Source organism: Rhododendron vialii, chromosome 1a (assembly GCF_030253575.1).
Source record: "Rhododendron vialii isolate Sample 1 chromosome 1a, ASM3025357v1".
NCBI lineage: Eukaryota > Viridiplantae > Streptophyta > Magnoliopsida > Ericales > Ericaceae > Rhododendron > Rhododendron vialii.
The window spans coordinates 44,350,394-44,370,210 of record NC_080557.1 but is presented as its reverse complement, the minus strand read 5'-3'; the positions used below and the strand labels follow the sequence as shown (position 1 = coordinate 44,370,210).

Sequence of the window (19,817 nt, the reverse complement as noted above, 5' to 3'; positions counted from 1 at the left end):
CAATAAACTTACTGTACAAACTTATACTAACTTGTAATTGACTCTATTAATGTTTTTCGAGTTCAATAGATAAATACAGTAAATTATACTACATTTGATAACATTTTCAGGAATTAAAATGAAACTGAAGCAAAGGGTGTCCATCATTCAACCCAACTGGGCTCATTAACAGCCGTACGTCTTTACCTTAAAATGCAATTTTACTACTACAAAATCAATTTGGTTGCCATTTCGAAAAGGAAACTAATCCCGCAAAAGGTAGGAGTAGTTATATATTTGGAACAGCTTCACATGCCCAGAGGGAAGCTTCCTCTTCTCTAGCCTCTAGGTTACCTATTTTACTCTACATGATGATGATGAAGACTAGTAACAAATTTGCCCTATTTTACAACTCATAGCACACGCAGGGCGGTGCGGTCCTAACTTTTATTGTGAGGCCCTTTCTTTCTTAGGGGCCTAGACCTAAAATATTAAGTGATGCCCTTTCTTGTGATATTATTGAGCTAGAGAATGAATCCTCTCTGGTTCATGTTTTGGACCTGAGGAAACAATCCTCGTCGGGATGTTCATTTGCTGCAATCGACGGCTTGAATGTATTTTTTACTCTTTTACCGGTAAGAGTGTGTTTTTACCGGTCAAAGCGTATGAGAAAATTTGAACCATAGAATGTACCAATGAACGGTTCCGATGAGGATTGTTTTCTCTAGTCCAAAATATGGATTAGAGAGGAGCCGGATCCAATGAGCGAAATTAAGAGTTACTGAATTTCAACTTGGGAAAATTCTCTTTGAAAATCACTAGTATAACCAAAGTAGTCAATTATGCACAATTTTTTTTAAACTTTTACCACGGATATCAAAATAAAAAAAAGGGCCTCGAAAATTACTCCTTTCGTCTTATTTGGTTTGTTCATGTCTTAACTTTTCAATGTCCCAAATTACTTGTCCATTTTATTTTAAATCTAAAAAAGTCCTACAAAAATATCATCTTACATTTTTATTGATTTGAAGTGTTAAGTACAATTTGAATTGAAGAACATTTGGGAAAGGTTCTACTTTTTAAATTGTTGTTATTATTATTATGTGTCTTTAATAAACTAGATTCCCAAATTGAACAAATAAACTAAGACCGATGAATTATATACACCGCATGTAAACCGCATTTCATGGGACTCACTTCGGAGTCTTAATTGGAGCCGCATTATTTGTTTAAAACATTTTTGTAAGGATCGCTGTAAAAAAATCAGCTCTGTCAAATATCGGTAAAGGCTTAATCGATTATACGCGCCAATTTGATGACATAAAATTGAGGAAAAACCGACAGGCGTTTACTGATATCCCGATAAGCTGATTTTCTGCAAGGAGCATGAAAAATTTTCTTATAAAAAATTGAACGGCCCAGATCATTTGTACAGGACTCCGAAGTGGGTCCCACAAAACGCAGTATACATTGGTGTCTCATAGCAGAGAAAGCAATGGGGCATCCAGCAAAGCAATGAGCGGCTAATCATCTCGGCAATCGACGGCTCGAATCCTAACTGAGCAACGGACAGCTCAAATTTGTATGTTCTCAGATTCGATCCGAGTTATCCGTACTAAGGTGTACGGCCCGCTCGGCCGCTTCGCATCCGCTCGGCAGAAAATGCTGCTGGCGCATCCCCCGGTCCGGCTCTTCGATCTTCAGGCAGGGCCCGTTTCCGTGGTATTCTCACAGAATGGTGACGGTTGGCGGCCCATTACGCGGTCTATTTTGTGGAAACCCCGTGTGTCCGTTTAAACAGTACTAGTAGTACATAAACAATGGCAGCAATAGCCCTTTTTGTTGTTCTTGGTCCGCCCTGTTTTTTCGCCCCACCCCATAACTCTCTCTCTCTCCCCAACCCCATAACTCTCTCTCTCTCTCTCTATCTCTCTCTCCAACGGAAACGAGATCTGAGGCGCTCAAAGACAGTTAATGGCTAGGTTATGGTCCTAAACATAGAGGGAGAAAACGCATTCTAACACACAAATACATACACACACAAAACATAGATACGGGAGTTGGTGGAGTTGCAACGATGTGGAGATCATCGTGTAGTATTTTGTTGAAGCAGAGCATGGCCGCTGCGGTCCGTTACAGGCCGAAGCCGCCGTTAGGGTTCAGGACTCCGTTCGGAGCCTGTGGTTGCCTTTCCGCCGCCAAATCGGCGGCGCCATTCTCGTCCGGCGGTGGAGGAGGCGGAGGCGGAGGGGGAGGAGGAGAGGAGGGGATATCGTACGGGGAGGCGAAGAAGCTGATGAGACTGGTGAATGTGGAGGCGTTGAAGATGAAGTTGTTGGGGACGGAGGGGAAGGAGGTGATTTGCTATTCGGAGCTTCTGGAGGCGTGCGAGAGCTTGGGGGTTGCGAAATCGAGGGACGAGGCGGTGGCGTTTGCGAGGATTCTGGATGAGGCTGGGGTTGTGCTTTTGTTCAGAGATAAGGTCTATCTTCATCCCGATAAGGTAAATTCATCCGTGTGTGTGTGGACTTTTCAGCGGCATTTCGATGTTCATAGCTCTCTTGTTGAATTGCTCATTCAATGAGTATTCTCAATATTATGCCTTGTAGAGGCTGATAAAAAAAAAAAAAAAAAATTATGCCTCCAAGAGATTTGAGCGTCCAACCTCTTCTTTCATCTTAAACAGCTTATTTTATACGAACATATCGAGAACAGTTGAGTGCCTTTGGAAAAAGAACAACTCTTGGATCTCTTTCCTTTTCATGTTCTCTCGGCCTATCTTGCACCTGTACTTATCAGTGAATTTTTGGTGGTTGTTATATCATTAAAACTTAGCTTCTTCTTTTTTCTTTTTTTTGGTCTGTGTGTTTGTGTGTGTGTGAGTGAGAGAGCTTGTTGGGGAATTTTCGTGTTTAGTGGGAAAAGTTGAGGAAGTCAGGGAATGTATCTGGGATTTGTGGGGTCTTTGTCTTTGTTTGGGGCTGCAGAGGGAAGGTGATTCCCGCTTTTTATCTGTACCCCTCTACTATTTCTCCTGTTAATCTTAAGATCTTGTTTGGTTTGGGTGGAATGAATTTGTAAATCAATCATTCCTTGGCCTCCCAATGGAATGGACATTCATCTCGATACGTGGATGATGATTCCATTTATAATGTAAATTCTTTTGTTTAGAAATCGAAATGAGCATTCTAAGGAAACGACCATTCATGTTTGAGCTTCATTCAATTGAACCATTTATTGCCTAAAAGGTGAAAATAACTGATGACAGGCTCTTTCTCCTGCTCTAGTTTTGAGAACAAGGATGCTTGCCTAACAATTTAGGTTAATAGTTCAATGAAGCTAACTGGATAAAGAAAATCTAATGGTAGTTACCAAAAGAAAGAGAGAAGAAAATCTAATGATAAAAATTCAATGAAGCTAATCAAAATTAGGAAGTGCAGATCTTATCAACCTTTCTCTATTAGGTGCACACTTTGGACATGCTCATCCTGCATTTTCTGAGTTGCTTTCTTTTGATACTCACTGATTTTTAAATTTTTTTTTTTCCCCATGGAACCATCAAAGCTTCTTTGTAGATTTGAATACATAGCGATAGTATTGGCTTAGTTCGTTTCAATTTGATGTTTTTGGAATGCATTGCATCATATTGATTAGTGGATTGTATTTTGAAGTTGTAACGTTATCAAAGGATTGACATATGATCACGTCAATATAATGAATGTTACTTGATGATTGGCTTCCGAATTGGATATTGTTGCATGTACTATTGGTTTGATGGTGAAGAACTGTATTACCTAACATGAATCTAGTGAGTAGTGAAATAAGGCTCTTGCTGTTGTCTATGTGCTGAGTCACTAATATAGTAATATTGTATCTGTGTTGGTTTTCCGGTGATATAAATTGATGTTCTACCAAGACATGATGTGTAATGGAGCAGCTGACTACTGCTTGCTTATCTTTTTCTCCATTCAAGAAAAGCTTAGAGCAAATCGTAGAATCCCCATTTGTTTCATCTAGTTCAGGGGAAGATAACTAGGAGTGTGAGTCATGTAGTGAGCAAATACATGATGACACGAGCTTAAACCATGTACCATTGATAGAGCAGACTGAAAAATATCATTGGTGTATCTGAACCTGTATATTTCGCACAATGACTTTCATTGTTTCAGTTATAACTCCTCATCCCTACATGCCATTTCTGTACTACCATATTCAATTACTTACCAATTTATTATTATGTGATTATTTTCCCTCTTCCATCCAACTTCTTCTTGTAGCTTTACTCTTTCCACAATTACTCTCTCCATCTGTTGTCTGATATCTGTACCTCTTAGGCTCTTGAAATAAAATATTTGCCAATAGATGGTGTGGTACTGTGGTTCAATCAGTATTTCAACTACTTGAATTTCCTTTGCTCTGTTGGTCATCTTGAGCTATTGACCTGATGTCAATTGGCATTTGAGTGAGGGCCGTGAGGCTTACAACATAGATTGTATTCTAGGAAGTTTCAGTTTTGCCATTCTATTTCAGTTATACTTGAATTGATCTCCATTCTCTCTTTCCTTTAACATATTCAGGTGGTGGATCTGGTTAGAAGAGCAGTGCCCCTTGCTCTCACACCTGATGATGACCCCATGAGGGACGAGCTGCGGCAGCTTCAGGAGAGTAAAGAAAAAATTGACATGCTGGCACATAAGCAGGTCAGACGTATCCTGTGGTCAGGGCTAGGGTTAGCCATCGTACAGGTTGGCCTCTTCTTCCGCCTGACATTTTGGGAATTCTCGTGGGATATTATGGAGCCTATTGCATTTTTCACCACCACCACCGGCATAGTCATAGGTTATGCCTATTTCATGTTTACGTCAAGAGACCCTACTTACCAAGACTTCATGAAGAGGCTTTTTCTGTCTCGTCAGAGGAAGCTCATCAAGAGGCAGAATTTTGATGTCAACAGGTTCATTGAGTTACGGAAGAAGTGCAAGTGTCCCCTAGATCATCACACTGCCTTTGTGAAACAAAGGATAGGGGTGGAATTGGATCCGGAAGATGCGTTACATTAGGTTTTGGAACGAAAGTTCTTGTTTTTTGACATTTTCGTTAAGGCTGTACTTGGATCAAGTATTTAGAAGAGGGAAAGGAAAAGTTGCAGATCTAACCTTTGTGAGCTGTTAGATCTTAAACTTTTCTGTCTCACTTGTCTTTTCCTTTTCCAAATCATTGATCCAAATATAACCTAAGTTTTACCGTATAGTCATCATCACCCAACCCCCCTCCTATTATCTGAGGGGGCCAAATATATGTTTCGGACCATCCACTGGCATCCTAACACCGCGTTTCAAACTTCCATCCATGAACTATACTTTACTGAACTGGGAGATGGGCCAGTATTCATAGGTTAAAATTTTACTCTGACCGAGATATGACAATCTTACTTGATCCGTGAAATGTGTTCAATTGAGTACAGACTCTCATGAAATGTTAAACTGGGAACTATATGCGATTTGGCAATGGGAAACTCTGTTACTGAGTAATTTACTTACTGTTGAATACCATCTATTGACGTCGTCATTGCACTGCCTGAGAGAGAGAGAGAGAGAGAGAGAGAGAGATGTAGTGAACTTCCCAGAAAACATTATGTAGTGAACTTCCCAGAAAACATTATCAAAACGATGTCAACTTTCAAGAAAACATTGCTTGTCAAAAATTAATTCCGCTAACGCATTGCTACAGTGCATCCAATATCATCTTTGATCCAACGTTTACTGCTATGTCAAAGGGATCTAACTTTGGGTATCCAGCCCGTGGGAATTTGTTAACAAGATGTTCAAAACATTGGCAAAACGTGCATGACATCCTAAAGAAAGTGTCGTCCAAAGAATCTACATTCCCCATACTAATTCAAGCAGAAATTTAGATTCAACTGCACCGTAATATTTTTAAGAAAAGAAAATAGAAATTTTCAATTAATAATAACGCCCGGATGCAGGTCATGTTCCGGCGATGCATATATTGCATCTGATCGGATCATTATAATCATTTAAACAATAGTGTTAGCCAACATGCATCGGTCAATTACATTTCGCATCGCCAATCAACACTAAGATATCTATGAGAGAAGCCTTCTATATTCTTCTGCCTCTTCAGCCATCTCCTCGAAGCTCCTGTCTTTCCTTTCCTTATCCAAGTCAAGATTCTGCTTTAGTTCCTTCTCCTTACCATCAATCTACATCGTGAATAAAAGCCAGACAATCAAGTCAATTTTTTTAAGAATTTCCAGTTCACGGAAAACTATCCGATATGCAAGAATTGAAGGAAGCATTAGGTCTTACAGCATCGTAGATCTCATCATTTTCCTGAAAGTCTCCACCTTTACGAGGAAGTATATGGATATGAACATGAGGGACGGATTGTCCAGCCTGGGGACCATCCTAAGATGCCAGCAAAAATCAAGAAGTTAAGACCAATATGACATAAATCATACAGGATTGAAGAAATGGCAGCAGCAGTTGCAGTAACCAACAACTAAAAATGAAACGAATCAATTCAAATATCCAGAGGAGACCCCAAAATCCGCATTCTCTTTGTTAGTGAACTCCAAAGCAAACAAATAATGCAGCGCCAGTTATTCAGGTCAATGGCGATCAGCTGTGGTGCAGCACAAACTGGATAACAGTTTCCAAATTATTGGATTTACTAGGGCAATAACCTATGAACATACTACCTTTTAAAGTTCCCTACCAATCTTGAGTTGAGGGCAGTTTCATCACAGGGAGGCAAAAGCCACAAGCAATGTGCATGTAGATGCTAACCTTGAAACCTTTAGTTTTTCATATATTTTCACATGGCGATGGCTCCCATTTCTGAATCATATATGAAGTCTTTGAAAGGGAAGACGGTAATATGATAAAGAAGTTTGCATATGAATTCTAGGGCCAATGAGCAGGATGTAATAAGAATAAGATGACTACTCAGACATGATACCATAGACTTCTCAATCCCAGACACATCTTAATTTCCAAAAGCCAACGGCCAAGGTTGGCCCTGTCAACCTAGGGGCATAACCTCCGGCATCATATGAAACCGATCACTCACACTTTTGATTTTCAATCTTGATAGACAGATTTTACCACAATACCAAACAAGCCATGTGGTCGGTTAAACAACAGTAAATTTGCTAATTTGTTAATCTGATATTGCAGTCTCTAAGTAAAATGATAGAAAATAACTCACAATTCTAACTTTCAAGACAAAGTAATCGCATAAACATAACACAAGGAAAAAACTATCTAAAACCAATAGTGTACCCAAAATGACACTATCTCAATAAAGCAAAGACTATCTGCTTCAACTTCTGAAGTACCAAAAAAAAAAAGACTATCTGCTTCGTAAAGAGTAACATTAGTGCTGTAAATCACCTAAAGTGGTCCATTTGACTACATTTGAAATCAAAATGGTTCCATCCTGATGCAGCTATATGCCTGAACAGTCATTTGCATGAGGAACAATTTCGCATGGGCAACTTTACAATTAAGACAGCTCAATAGGTCAAATACAATTTTCAATCAGGACATCTGAATTTTGTTTGTCATGTTCAAGCCATGCTTTGGTTCAAAAAAGGCAATTATGTCACACTGCCACTAGCAGGGAAGGAGGGGAGAGGTGAAGGAAGGTAACAGAACCTCTTGTTTGTAGTTCTAATATCCTAATCGAGGAAAATAAGCTCGGGAGGAAAAACCACATCTTCAAAACAACAGATCCAAGAAACAGCAAAGAGCTTACAGAAAAAAAAAAAAAAAAAAAGAAACAGCAAAGAGACGAATAAAAAGACTCGCTAAACATTTTGAAATAGTAAATTGCAACCATCTTACTTGGATAGTAAACGTTAGTGACGATGCTTTGTGGTGTTGCTCCAGTCGTTTACCAATCTTCTGCGCAGTAAGCCATAGATCACTAGTCTCCTCAGCAGTGAGATCAGCAAAGCGCTTCACTTCACGCCTTGGGCAGACAAGCACATGTAAAGAATGTCAAGTCAACCAACCGCTCAAAGTTGAAAATATCCATAAATGGATTAAGGCCATATCTTTGCGTCTAATGTATTCAATCAACGGCTTAAGCAGAACGTCAGAGACAGGTAAAAATATGACGACCACCAGAATGAAAGTGCACAGTGCTAATACATATGCCCACATACCGCAAACAAGTTCAACTTTCATTATATGCTTAATGCAGGGAAGAATTGGAAAAAGTACTTACTACCATATCCCCAAAAAAAGGGGGATAACTGGATAAGTAAACATACTCCAGAAATATGTACCAATGGGGTGCTGCCCATATGGATTATTTGGGGAAGAAACAAAAGACCAAATGTAACACATCAAACTCCACTCAAAGGATTCTATGAAAGTCCCAAAATTGCTGGAATAACTCCATCCGGGAATCAACTGTATAGAAAATAAAGTTTACGCTCTGACTACCTTGGTGCCATATTGCAGTCAACATTTACTATTATACAAACACAATAATCACTTCCTGAGCACTAAGTCATGTCATTTGCGCATTTCCTATTGTAAACAGATATGCGCCCTTTAAACACCTACTTGAACTCACTGTGGTGCAGTGAATTTGAAGAGCCCATCAATACATACATTACATAGCATCAATCTTGCAAGCAAGCCTTTGACAAAGGATCAGAAGAAAACATAGTATTTAACTTATTTCAGATAATACTTCTTTTATTTCTTGTTTGCTCATGCAGAAGTAAAAACATGTGTGTGCGTGCGCGCAAATGACCTCAGTAAGTCACTTCCACCAAACATCCAACTATCCAACTCTAAAATGTAGCCAAAAAAGGATATGACCTGCAGAAGAAAATAGAAATTAATTAAACCCAACTAAATAGATCACTGAAACAAATGAATGAAAACAATAAAAAACAAGGGAATATGTCTTATCCCAAATAAATGAGTGAAAAAGTTAACAGCTACACTACATCAAAGATGCATCAAAAAACTTAATGACAACTAAGTTGAATGTACAGACTCAACACCTATAATTATAAAAATTAGAACACAGAAGAAGGTAATAACACAATACAATTGCTCTATATGCCTTGAAATCAAATGAGTCACAGATACAAGTTGGTCATAGAAAAATATAAATGAACTTCACATTGATTATCCTTTCGTTTTCATTCTCGATATCCTAGTGTTCAAATCATTCATAAGTTCCAGAGACTATAGAGGACTACTGTGTGAACTTTTTTTTGAGTACCTAAAATATTACCCTGCGGCCTGCACACCGAACTGTATACATACATGACACTAGAATACATCTAGTTGACAGGTCAAACTACAAATTTAAACCGTAAAGCGCAATACAAAATATATGTTCACAGAGAACCATTATAGCATAGCAAAACCCTAAAAGGTCGCGGGAATGTTTTTTTTGCTCGGCCAAAACCAAGTAAGTAAGGTTTGAATCCTAGTCAAATGCACGGGAGTGCATGTTGCCAACCACTCCACTTGCAAGGTTACGGGAATGTCAACGAAAGGTACGATCATAAGAGATGTAATAAAAAAAAAGAAAAAAAGAGTGATTTAGTATGTGTTTTTGTGTATAGGTAAGTAGGGTTTACCAGGCAAAACAGGGCGGAGGTTGACCATGGCGTACGATAGATCAGTGGAGTAGAACACTTCCTTGAAAGAGATTTTGTACGGTCCAAACGTATAATGCTCCGATTCCATCTGTTCATTTCCATGCTCAATACAACGGAAATCGATACAATTTCCCAAAAGGAGGTGAAAGAAACCGAAGTTGTTCGATGCGTGCTTACCTTGGACCGTGTGTACGTAGACGAAGCTCTGGCGATGACTGAATGATGATTCAAGGCGGACTTGTTGTTGCTGGTGACTGCGGCGGCGGCGATGTGGCGGAGGGTAGCGGAGGAGCAGAGTGAATTGAAGCTCCTGAAGGCGGAGGAGGAGAGAGAGGGCACGAGCACCTTCAAGGCCTTTACCATTACGTTTGATAGGAGTACTTTTCGTGGCGGGTGACCCGTAAAACGGGTCGCAAACGAGTCAAAAAATTGGCGTAGAGCTCGGTTGATTTTGTAAACAAGTCGAGCTTTTTTCGAGTTGAGACTCTGACCCCAGCGGATTCGAATTGATGTTGAGCTTTAAAGTATTAAGTTCGGCTCGTTTACTTCGTGAGCTTTAAAAGAAACTTGAGCTTTGCTCAATCACTATACTAGTCGAGCTGACAATTGCTTATAAGCAGTTCAGTTCGTTTACAGTTCCAAATTGGCAAACCCAATGCTATTTAATTTGTTCTATTGTACTCCTAATTTCTGCCCCAAAAATCTAGGAACACAACCATGTCCGGTACTATTAGATGCATATGGTTTATGTGCATCAATGGTTCCGGACACAGTTGTGTACCGAATTATGCATGTAGATGTAGTAACCAAAGTTGTTTGTTCTAAAGTTTCTAACTGTTGGGGAGGTTGGTATAATTTCGACAAAATTATGGTACCTATAAAGTATTTTCCCCCGAACTGAAAAGTGGATTTAACCATTGATGAGATAAAGGAGAGAGAAAACCATAGATAAGGTTGGTGGTTCAGTTTCCGGATTCCCTCTGGTGCCACTCTCGTCGTCTAGACTTGAGCGAGAAAATATAGAGAGAGGGAGAAGGGAGAGTTAAGAGAGAGAGAGAATCATCTCTGTCTTGGGTATCGCTACTTCCATCTGCTGACACTATCCTATCCGTTTCCCATTATCTTCACCACCCGAGGAGGCTCGGCCATTGAACAAAGCCGTGTATAATCCGGGGAATAGAATTTCAACTGCTTTTCTCTACTACGGGTAGCAATGTTAACTTCAGCAGCAACCCTAAATTCGACCTCGTTAGCCGCCTTGGGAGTAATTTCGCCCACAAACACCAGCCGAATGCGCCTCCAGCGAACCCAACCGGTGTCATTATGGTCCTCATCGCCACAAAATTTGCTCAAACCGAGGATTATCTCCACCACCACCGCCACGGGCGGCGGCGGCAGCTGGGAAACAGAAACCTCCGTCAAGACAGCTGTTGCCGCCGTCGATTCCTCCGGCCCTGCCGAAAAGGTCAGTTTTTTAAATCCCGCTTTCTCTATAGTTCTCATGGTATTATTAGACTATTAGTGTTATGAATTACCCTTTCATTTACCGGAAAAAAAATTTTCCTTTCATTTGCTGATATTACTTCTAGTTGAATGACCAATTTAGCAGTAATATACGTTGATTGAGTAGTTGTATTGTGATGACGATTGAATAGCCAAACATGTGCTTAATTTTTTGATTACCCATTTGGTTTCATTGACATCCGTTGGCAGGATATTACGTCGAGTTGTTGATGCTGTGAGGCGGATGAATGTTTGTGTTTCCTGTGTAACTTGATTTCCAGTTTGATCCACTTCTCATGAATGCCACATTGTAGATGTTAAACATTGGTAATGGGAGGAAAATAGCACACAAACAAACACATGATGTGATACGGAGGAGCTGTCATGTTGATGTTTAAATGAAATATGCAGGATATGCAAGAAAAGACACCTGGTTCTTTCAAAGTGTTTTTACAAATTAAAGCTCCATCGTATGAAGCTGTTTTAAAGGTAGCAGTGGATATGCAACAAAATAGTGGACAATTAGGTATCGTATGTCACTCACATATCATTCACATAAAAAATGCATTTTATAGGATTTGAAATGATTGCTAAATATTGAAATGGACATGTGGATATGCATCTTATAGATATTTCAAACTAAATATAGAGTGGACAAATTGCATTCCATGGAATGCAGAACATTGTTATTCTGAGTTGATTTGTCACATTAGATGAATAGTTCCAGAAGTGTCAGTGAAGTGTCTGATAATATGATCTAGGTCTCTAATTAGGACACCTGTGACAGAAGTGTTGGACATGCGGAGAGTGGAGAGTATGAAGAGTGTTAGTGCTTGACACGCTACTGCTCCTCCGCGGAGAGTGGAGAGTACGAAGAGTGTTAGTGCTTGACATGCCCACTGCTCCTCCATAGAAATGGCATGCTTCTTAGCTCTTTACACATTCCCAATCACTTTTACACATGTCAAAGCATAATTCAACCATTTCGAGCATTTTCTTGTGCCTGTCGTGGTTTTTGGCGATAACGTGGGTTGTCAGTAGCATTTCCCTTGGTAGTTATCGAGTGCAAAAATAAAGAACTAAAAAATGTGGCCCAAATCTTCCCATCTGACTTGCTCTAATTCATAATATCACCACCAGAATCATAACACTAATATCACCTTTAAGACTGGGGTCTCAACTCTCGAGGCTTTCATAAACGGCTTTGCCAAGACGGCTGTGACCTCAGTTATATGCAACACTTTTTTCTACTTGGGGGACTCAAGGGTGGTTTGTACAGACTTTAGAGATGGCTCATACCACTTGACCCTGACAATGTAATGCAGGTCCTGCTCTGATATCAATCAATCATCTAAACCATAGGTTCATAACAATATTATCCTCTTTGGGCCAGGCCTTGATGACACTAAAAATATGTCGCTTCTAGAAAGGGATGTCAACTAACTTATTGAGTATATAAGTAGAACCATTCAGCTTGTAGAGTGTGCGTGGGCCCTCTGGAAGGCAGTGTATCATGCGCACAAATGAAAATTCTCATGTATATATTGTTTACTGAATTGCCAAATTGACGTGCCTTGCTTGTCTTGAGATGCAGCAACAGACGAGCACCAAGTACTATTTTGTGGTAGCAAATGCAAAGTTCATGCTGGATGAAGAGGAGCACTTCCAGGAGCAGTTGTTTGAGCGGCTTCGACTTTATGGAGAGCGAAACAAAGAGCAGGACTTCTGGCTTGTGATTGAACCCAAGTTCCTGGAAAAATTTCCCAAAATTGCCGGGCGACTGAAGAGACCTGCTGTTGCTCTTGTTTCAACCAATGGTACATGGATCACGTAAGTACTCCCCTTCAGTTTGTTGTTTATTCATTCTCTATTTCCCCAGATTCCCTCATATTTTGCCCGTGTTGGACTAGCAGGTTAAGGGTCTGCTTCCCGTATAAACAAATTTTGATGATTTTTAAAAATTCTGGGTATGGCACTATAGACTGCATTGGCCCATAGTCAGATGACCAGGAAAATTGAAAAGTGCATGTTGGGTTTTGTTTTCCGGTTTCTGTTTTCATTCTCTCATATCCTGTAAAACAAAATGAAAAGTGCGTGTCACTGTTCCTGATTTTTTTTTTTTGGAAAACAATACTAAATCCCAAACAATTTTACGATTATTTAATTTTTTATATAAGAATAAAAAACGTTGGGTTATTTTAACTTCTTATTGGTTATTTTACTAAAAGCATGTAAAGTAGGCAAAAAATGTAAACAAGGAAAATGAAAATGTACCAAACATCTGTTAAGCAGTTTGGGCAAGTGCATTGTAGCTAACAAAGACAAACTATGGTATTTCAGGAAAAGTTAATCGAGCATTGCACCCACTAAATCTTCTTCGTCTGTCTACTTCCGGGGTCTGTGGTGTGTTTTACTCTTATGAAATGCCTGTTGTGTTTCCTGATTGTGAGAATACACATCTCTGTTCGTCTTGTTGAAAAGAAAAAAGATGATGCACTTGTTAACTTAGACGTTGTACCCCTTTCTCTTGCAAAGATCTAGTGTCCTAGTTTACTTAACTGAATCCATTGGCTGTGTTTAGATCATGAATTTATGGAGATATTTGAGAAGGGAAAAGATACGAGGATCAAAGCAAAGGCTTAAATGTATTTAACCTTATTTTAGCAAGCATGAAAGTTGATGCATGATTATGTGGCTGCACAGGTTCATGAAGTTAAGGCTGGATAGAGTTCTATCAGAAAGCTTCGAAGCAGATAGTCTGGCAGAAGCATTGGCATCTAATCCTGTCGATCTAGATTTTGAGAAGCCAGAAAAATGGGTGGCACCGTATCCAAAATATGAGAGTGGCTGGTGGGAAACCTTCTTGCCACCATGTTCTGCAAAGCATAATGCGTGATTGTTATCCTTTCTTGGTTTTTCTCTTACGAAGATGAATTTTCTGGGATGTAATGTAAACTTGACGAGGGTAATGCGTAAAGGTCAATCCACCTTAGATTGAGTAAGCGGTTGTTAAGAAGTGAATACTAGAAGCACACAACCAGATTACTGAGGAGATTATGCGGACTAATGAGAATTTAGAATTGCTTTTTAAGCGTTGAATCTTTGTTGATGAAGCTTTTAAAAGTTGGTTATGATGAGTTGGAATTGATTTTTGTCTTGAATGCTCTTGTAGTTGAAGCTCATAAAATAGATATCTTGATCTGAGTTAACTCAAGCAATGTAAATCTTCGACCATACTTTACTTTCCCTGAAAAACCAAGAGTAAAATGTCTGGTCCTTTGCCGAGCAGGAAGTGGAGATGACCACATGTTTTCAAGAAAACATGAGTTCGCGCTAATAGTTTTTGTATTTTGTTCGTCTTTTCTGAATTTTTGTTGAACTCATGTTTTATTTTCCTATTCCTCTCGTAAAGACAAATGATTAATCTCAACAAAAATATGAAAAGTAAGTTTTAGTCAAAAATACCAAGGCAAAAGATGTAACGTGAGCTCTGCATAGTGATCCAGAGCTTTTCTGACTAGTTCTCTGTTTCAATTGAAGACAGACAAACCAAATACTACAGAGGATTACAAAACCTTTGCTCTCGGTAGTCAACTGACGATTGGGAGCTTCAAGAAGTCTTTAGTTTGAGATTCCACTCTCACTCGCGTGCTACCAATTTCCATGTCGGGTCAATTTATATGAGTTTTTGCCTCGACTTCAAGTAAGCTCTTGTTAATGGACCGTGACATAACATTGGTCTCACTTACCGCAGCCAAACCAAACTGGTGGTTAGGGCACCGAGGTTGGGTCATCAGGTCGAGAGTCTCACTTACTTCCACCTCATCCCCACAACAATGCCAGGATATTTTTGCCTTCTGAGGAAATGCTATACATGCATGATTTGTCAGTGAATCTACTGTCACGTCACAAAAGACGAAGGCCTAGAATTAATCGATTAAGTTGTGGGGTTCTTGATTTGAGCTATTCCTTAATCGAATGCCCACTGACTATTTCCAGAAACTGACGTTTGAAATGGCTACAAGATGAGTTCGGGAAAAAAGGGTTCAAGATATATTTTTTAAAATAATCGGGTGTCTGGGCCGATTACAGCGGATTTTGGCTAATCCCGAAATTCTAAAGAACTTTTTGCTGGCGGTGGTAACTGGGTGATAAACACCTCTTGTTTTTTTTATTTTTGATCGGAACGATAAAGCCAATCCCTTACTTGCTACGTTAATGGGCTCAAGATAAGCTATGAGATGATGGGTCTGGCTCCGGCGTCTGGTTTCACGCGGCTTTTCTTTATTTTTGTTTTGTTGTTGTTGTTGTAGTATTTTGTTTTGCTGTTTTCGTTATACTTTATTTTTGTATTAATATCACTGGTTGATCTTGTTCGTAAAAAAGAGGGAAAAAAAAAATAAGAAGAAGAAGATAAGCTATGAGATGGGTTATGCTCAAAGTGTCTCTCATTGGTAGTTGCTTCCAGCCTTAGAGGGTTTGTTTCTTTTGTAATCTCTTATGAATTCAGTTTATATAGAGCTTTGTTTTGACTTGAAATGAGATCCCTCCTTAGTAGATGATGGGACTGGTCTTTCAATAATTAATCGAACCACGTGTAAACTGGTCATAGAAACAATCCCCTGTATGCAAAGTTCAAACCAATCATGGAAACATCTGTAAAATACATTTTAACCCTTCTTGGTACAAATTTTAGTACATTTCGGTGTATTTAGAAAACATGGTTGTTTTGATGTGAGTTTTGAATGAGGGTTTTTAGGTAATGAGCGAAGATAAATAGATACAAGGATTAGAGTAATCAATAGAGAGAAAGACCGTGAACACAGAGAGATGAAATTATAATAAGTAGTACCATCTACCCATAGTAAGAATGATGCTGTGCAGGGGTGCACAGCACAATATTGTGCGCATCCGAACCGTTAATTTCGACAATCAACGGACCTAAATCAACAGTCCGAGTGTGCATAACACCTACCCAGGTTCATTATTTTGTCCTTTTCATGCTTTGGAAAGCAATGAAAAAACATTGTGTCACGTTTCTATCTCGGACTAATTAAATCACATATTGTCGGAACACTTTTTGGGCTGTGCCGCAGAAATAAAATGAGGCAATCTGTGAATGCAGACGAGTATCTAAATTCCATTACTTTAGGATTCATTTAAAAAAATCGATAATCCCACGCATGGGAAAAGCATTCCCACGAGAGGCACTACTATAATTTATTTTGGGAGCTACTATTTGCAGCTCTTTATTTTCTCTCATAGCCTGTTAAAAATTTTCAATTGTACTCGACAGTTAGTTACCGATATTGAGATATATTTTCAGCATCCAATTACCAAAATACAATATTTTTTTCAACAGTTTTTTACCGAAAATGTATGTTCCGCAGTTGTTTACCGAAAATTGAACATATTTTCGACATGTAGTTACTTCATATAATTTTGTTTTCACCAGCTATTTACCGAAATGTTATGTATGATTTTCAACAACTATTTACCGAAATGTAGTGGGCTATAGGAGAAAATAAATAAAGGGTTGCGAATAGCGGCACCCTTTATTTTTAGTGAAAATTACATTAAACCCTCTTCAACCATGACTCATTTTCATTTAACCACCTTAATGTTTATAACCTCTAAAAATTTCTTTTGGTCCGTTTCAAGAGTTCAAAAAAGGTTTTGTTTTGTAGCGATCGGGTAAGAATGAAAGATCCTTATTTTTGTTCATTCGATGTTGTTACACTTCATATGCAAGTGATACCAAAATTTGCATGCTTGTTGACCAATTGCCTTGTAATCCATTTTTTGTGCGGTTCGAGGATATACATGCATGTACACCTCACTAGTCACGACTACGATCACTTGCGCTAAAAATTTACAGCCGCTACACTGGAAACTCACTACGTGTAATTCTATACTCCCGCTATTGTTATGCTACTACCATTTATTTTTCTCTTTCTGTATCGGTCAATACCGGCTGGTACCGGTTAGTACTAGTTAATTAATACCGGATTGCTTTTAAATTTATTTTTCTTTTCATAGATGCATATGCTATATATATTAAATTCTTTGATGTGGGAAATAACACTAATAGTAAAAAAAAGGAAACGGTATCGGATTAACTTCTTATTGTTTATTTTACTAAAAGCACGTAAAGTAGGCAAAAAATGTATCTAAGGAAAATGAAAATGTACCAAACATCTGTTAAGCAATCTGGGCAAGGGCATTGTAGCTAAAATATAGACAAACTATGGTATTTCAGGAAAAGTTCATCGACCATTGCATCCACTAATTCTTCTTCGTCTGTCTTCTTCTGGGGTCTGTGGTGTGTTTTACCCTTGTGAGATGCCTGTTGTGTTTCCTGATTGTGAGAATACACATCTCTGTTCATCTTATTGAAAAGAAAAAAGATGCACTTGTAAACTTAAGACGTTATATCACTTACTCTTGCAAAGAGGCTTCTAGTGTCCCAGTTTACTTAACTGAATCCATTGGCTGTGTATAGATCATTGATTTATGGAGATATTTGTGAAGGGAAAAGATCACGAGGATCAAAACAAAGGATTAAATGTATGTAACCTTATTTTAGCAAGCACGAAAGTTGATGCATGATTATGTGGCTGAACAGGTTCATGAAGTTCCAATTTTATCGGATGTCCCCGAAGGGACCAGGTTCATGAAGTTAAGGCTGGATAGAGTTCTAGTAGAAAGCTTCGAAGCAGATAGCCTGGCAGAAGCATTGGCATATAATCCTGTCGATCTAGATTTTGAGAAGCCAGAAAAATGGGTGGCGCCGTATCCAAAATATGAGAGTGGCTGGTGGGAAACCTTCTTGCCACCAGGTTCTGCAAAGCATAATGCGTGATCGTTACCCTTTCTTGGTTTTTCTCTTACGAATATGAATTTTTCTGGGATATGATGTAACGTAAACTTGACGAGGGTAATGCTTGAAGGTCGATCCACCTTAGATTGAGTTTGCGGATGTTAAGAAGTGAACACTAGACGCACACGGCCTGATTACCGAGGACTCCGGACTAATGAGAATTTAGAATTGCTTTTTAAGCGTTAAATCTTTGTAGATGAAGCTTTTAAAGGTTGGTTATGATGAGTTTGAATTGCTTTTTGTCTTCAATGCTCTTGTAGTTGAAGCTCATAAAATAGATATCTTGATCTGAGTTCACTCAAGCAATGTAAATCTTCGATCATGCTGTACTTCAATTCCCTGAAAAACCATGAGTAAAATGTCTGGTCCTTTGCCAAGCAGGAAGTGTAGATGACCACATGTTTTCAAGAAAACATGAGTTCGCGCTAATAGTTTCTGTATTTTTCGTTTCGGTATTTTGTTCGTCTATCCTGAATTTTTGTTGAACTTATGTTTTATTTTCTGATTCCTCTCGTCAAGACAAACGATTAATCCCAACAAATTTACAAAAAATAAGTTCTGATAAAAAATACCGAAGGCAAAAGATACAACGTGAACTCAATTTAAATAAGGAACTGCAGACATGCACAGTGATCCAGAGCTTTAGTTCAGGAGCTGTATGACTAGTTCTCTGTTTCACTTGAAGACAGACAAACCAAATACTACAGAGGATTACAAAACCTTTGGTCTCGGTTGTTAATTGACAATTGGGAGCTTCAAGAAGTCTTTAGTTTGAGATTTCACTCTCACTTGTGTGCTACCCATTTTCATGTTGGGTCAATTCATACGAGTTTTTGCCTCGACTCCAACTAAGCTCGTGCTACTCATTTTCATATCTGATCAATTCATACGAGTTTTTGCCTCGACTTCAAGCTCTTTTTAATAGACCGTGACATTGATCTCACTGTGAGACTCTCACATACAGCAGCCAAACAAACTAGTGGTTAGGGCACCGAGGTTGGGTCATCAGGTCGAGAGTCTCACTTACTTCCACCTCATCCCCACAACAATACCAGGATATTTTTGCCTTCTGAGAAAATGCCATACATGCATGACTTGTAAGAGGGTTAAACTTGTTTATTTCGTAATCGCTTCTTAATTCAGTTTATACAATATTTTGTTTCAACTTTAAATAAGACCCCTCGTTAGTAGATGGTGTGACTGGTTTTTCAGGAATTAATCGAGGTGCGTGTAAATTGGTCATCAAAGCAATCCCATATATGCAAAGTTCAAACCAATCACGGAAACATCTATAAAATGACATACATTTTAGCCCTTCTCGGTACAAATTAAATTTTACATTTTAGTGTAAGTATTAAAACAACGTGTAAGAGGGCATTTTTGCCTTTTGAGAAAATGTCATACATGCATGATTTGTAAGAGGGTTAACTTGTTTATTTCGTAATCGCTTTTGAATCCAGTTTATACACAGTTTTGTTCCAGCTTTAAATAAGACCCCTCGTTAGTAGACGGTGTGACTGGTTTTTCAGGAATTAATCGACGTGCGTGTAAGTTGGTCATCAAAGCAATCCCCTATATGCAAAGTTCAAACCAATCACGGAAACATCTATAAAATGAAATACATTTTAACCCTTCTCGGTACAAATTTTACATTTCAGTGTAAGTATTAAAACAACGTGTAAGAGGGTATTTTTGCCTCTGAGAAAATGCCATACATGCATGATTTGTAAGAGGGTTAACTTGTTTATTTCGTAATCGCTTTTGAATCCAGTTTATACACAGTTTTGTTTCAGCTTTAAG

The 19,817-nt window shown here is 38.8% G+C and overlaps 3 protein-coding genes across 5 annotated transcripts; 2 read left to right on the top strand and 1 right to left on the bottom strand.

Annotated features, from left to right (window-relative positions):
* Nucleotides 1–1,675: 1,675 nt before the first annotated feature.
* Nucleotides 1,676–5,510, top strand: LOC131319257 (calcium uniporter protein 5, mitochondrial-like). 2 transcript variants are annotated; one of them, XM_058349443.1, is made up of 3 exons: nt 1,677–2,482; nt 4,557–5,039; nt 5,111–5,510. In XM_058349443.1, exons 1-2 carry the CDS (start codon nt 2,057–2,059, stop codon nt 5,037–5,039), a joined length of 909 nt encoding a protein of 302 aa, XP_058205426.1. In that variant the 5' UTR covers nt 1,677–2,056; the 3' UTR covers nt 5,111–5,510. The 2 variants fall into 2 exon arrangements, with proteins under 2 accessions (XP_058205418.1, XP_058205426.1); XM_058349435.1 differs by having other exon boundaries at nt 1,676–2,482; nt 4,557–5,510.
* A 402-nt stretch (nt 5,511–5,912) lies between these two features.
* LOC131319250 (bifunctional bis(5'-adenosyl)-triphosphatase/adenylylsulfatase FHIT) lies at nt 5,913–10,044 on the bottom strand. Its single transcript, XM_058349424.1, has 5 exons — nt 9,812–10,044; nt 9,612–9,722; nt 7,848–7,994; nt 6,309–6,407; nt 5,913–6,202 (listed from the first exon to the last, which is right to left on the bottom strand). Exons 1-5 carry the CDS (start codon nt 9,995–9,997, stop codon nt 6,086–6,088), a joined length of 660 nt encoding a protein of 219 aa, XP_058205407.1. The 5' UTR covers nt 9,998–10,044; the 3' UTR covers nt 5,913–6,085.
* A 501-nt stretch (nt 10,045–10,545) lies between these two features.
* LOC131319236 (uncharacterized) lies at nt 10,546–14,298 on the top strand. 2 transcript variants are annotated; one of them, XM_058349404.1, is made up of 3 exons: nt 10,546–11,099; nt 12,732–12,967; nt 13,841–14,298. In XM_058349404.1, the coding sequence occupies exons 1-3, from the start codon at nt 10,848–10,850 to the stop codon at nt 14,031–14,033; spliced, it is 681 nt and encodes a 226-aa protein (XP_058205387.1). In that variant the 5' UTR covers nt 10,546–10,847; the 3' UTR covers nt 14,034–14,298. The 2 variants fall into 2 exon arrangements, with proteins under 2 accessions (XP_058205387.1, XP_058205395.1); XM_058349412.1 differs by having other exon boundaries at nt 10,553–11,099; nt 12,738–12,967.
* The last annotated feature ends 5,519 nt before the right edge of the window (nt 14,299–19,817 follow it).

Excerpts from the sequence above, each read along its gene's own strand:
- LOC131319250 (XM_058349424.1), bottom strand. The coding sequence starts at position 9,997 with ATGGTAAAGGCCTTGAAGGTGCTCGTGCCCTCTCTCTCCTCCTCCGCC. Across the intron at positions 9,723-9,811 it reads CTACGTACACACGGTCCAAG|ATGGAATCGGAGCATTATAC; the intron begins GTAAGCACGCAT and ends GGAAATGAACAG. Across the intron at positions 7,995-9,611 it reads TCCGCCCTGTTTTGCCTGGT|CATGTGCTTGTCTGCCCAAG; the intron begins AAACCCTACTTA and ends TGACATTCTTTA.
- LOC131319257 (XM_058349435.1), top strand. The coding sequence starts at position 2,057 with ATGTGGAGATCATCGTGTAGTATTTTGTTGAAGCAGAGCATGGCCGCT. Across the intron at positions 2,483-4,556 it reads TCTATCTTCATCCCGATAAG|GTGGTGGATCTGGTTAGAAG; the intron begins GTAAATTCATCC and ends TAACATATTCAG.
- LOC131319236 (XM_058349404.1), top strand. The coding sequence starts at position 10,848 with ATGTTAACTTCAGCAGCAACCCTAAATTCGACCTCGTTAGCCGCCTTG. Across the intron at positions 11,100-12,731 it reads CCTCCGGCCCTGCCGAAAAG|CAACAGACGAGCACCAAGTA; the intron begins GTCAGTTTTTTA and ends CTTGAGATGCAG. Across the intron at positions 12,968-13,840 it reads ACCAATGGTACATGGATCAC|GTTCATGAAGTTAAGGCTGG; the intron begins GTAAGTACTCCC and ends GTGGCTGCACAG.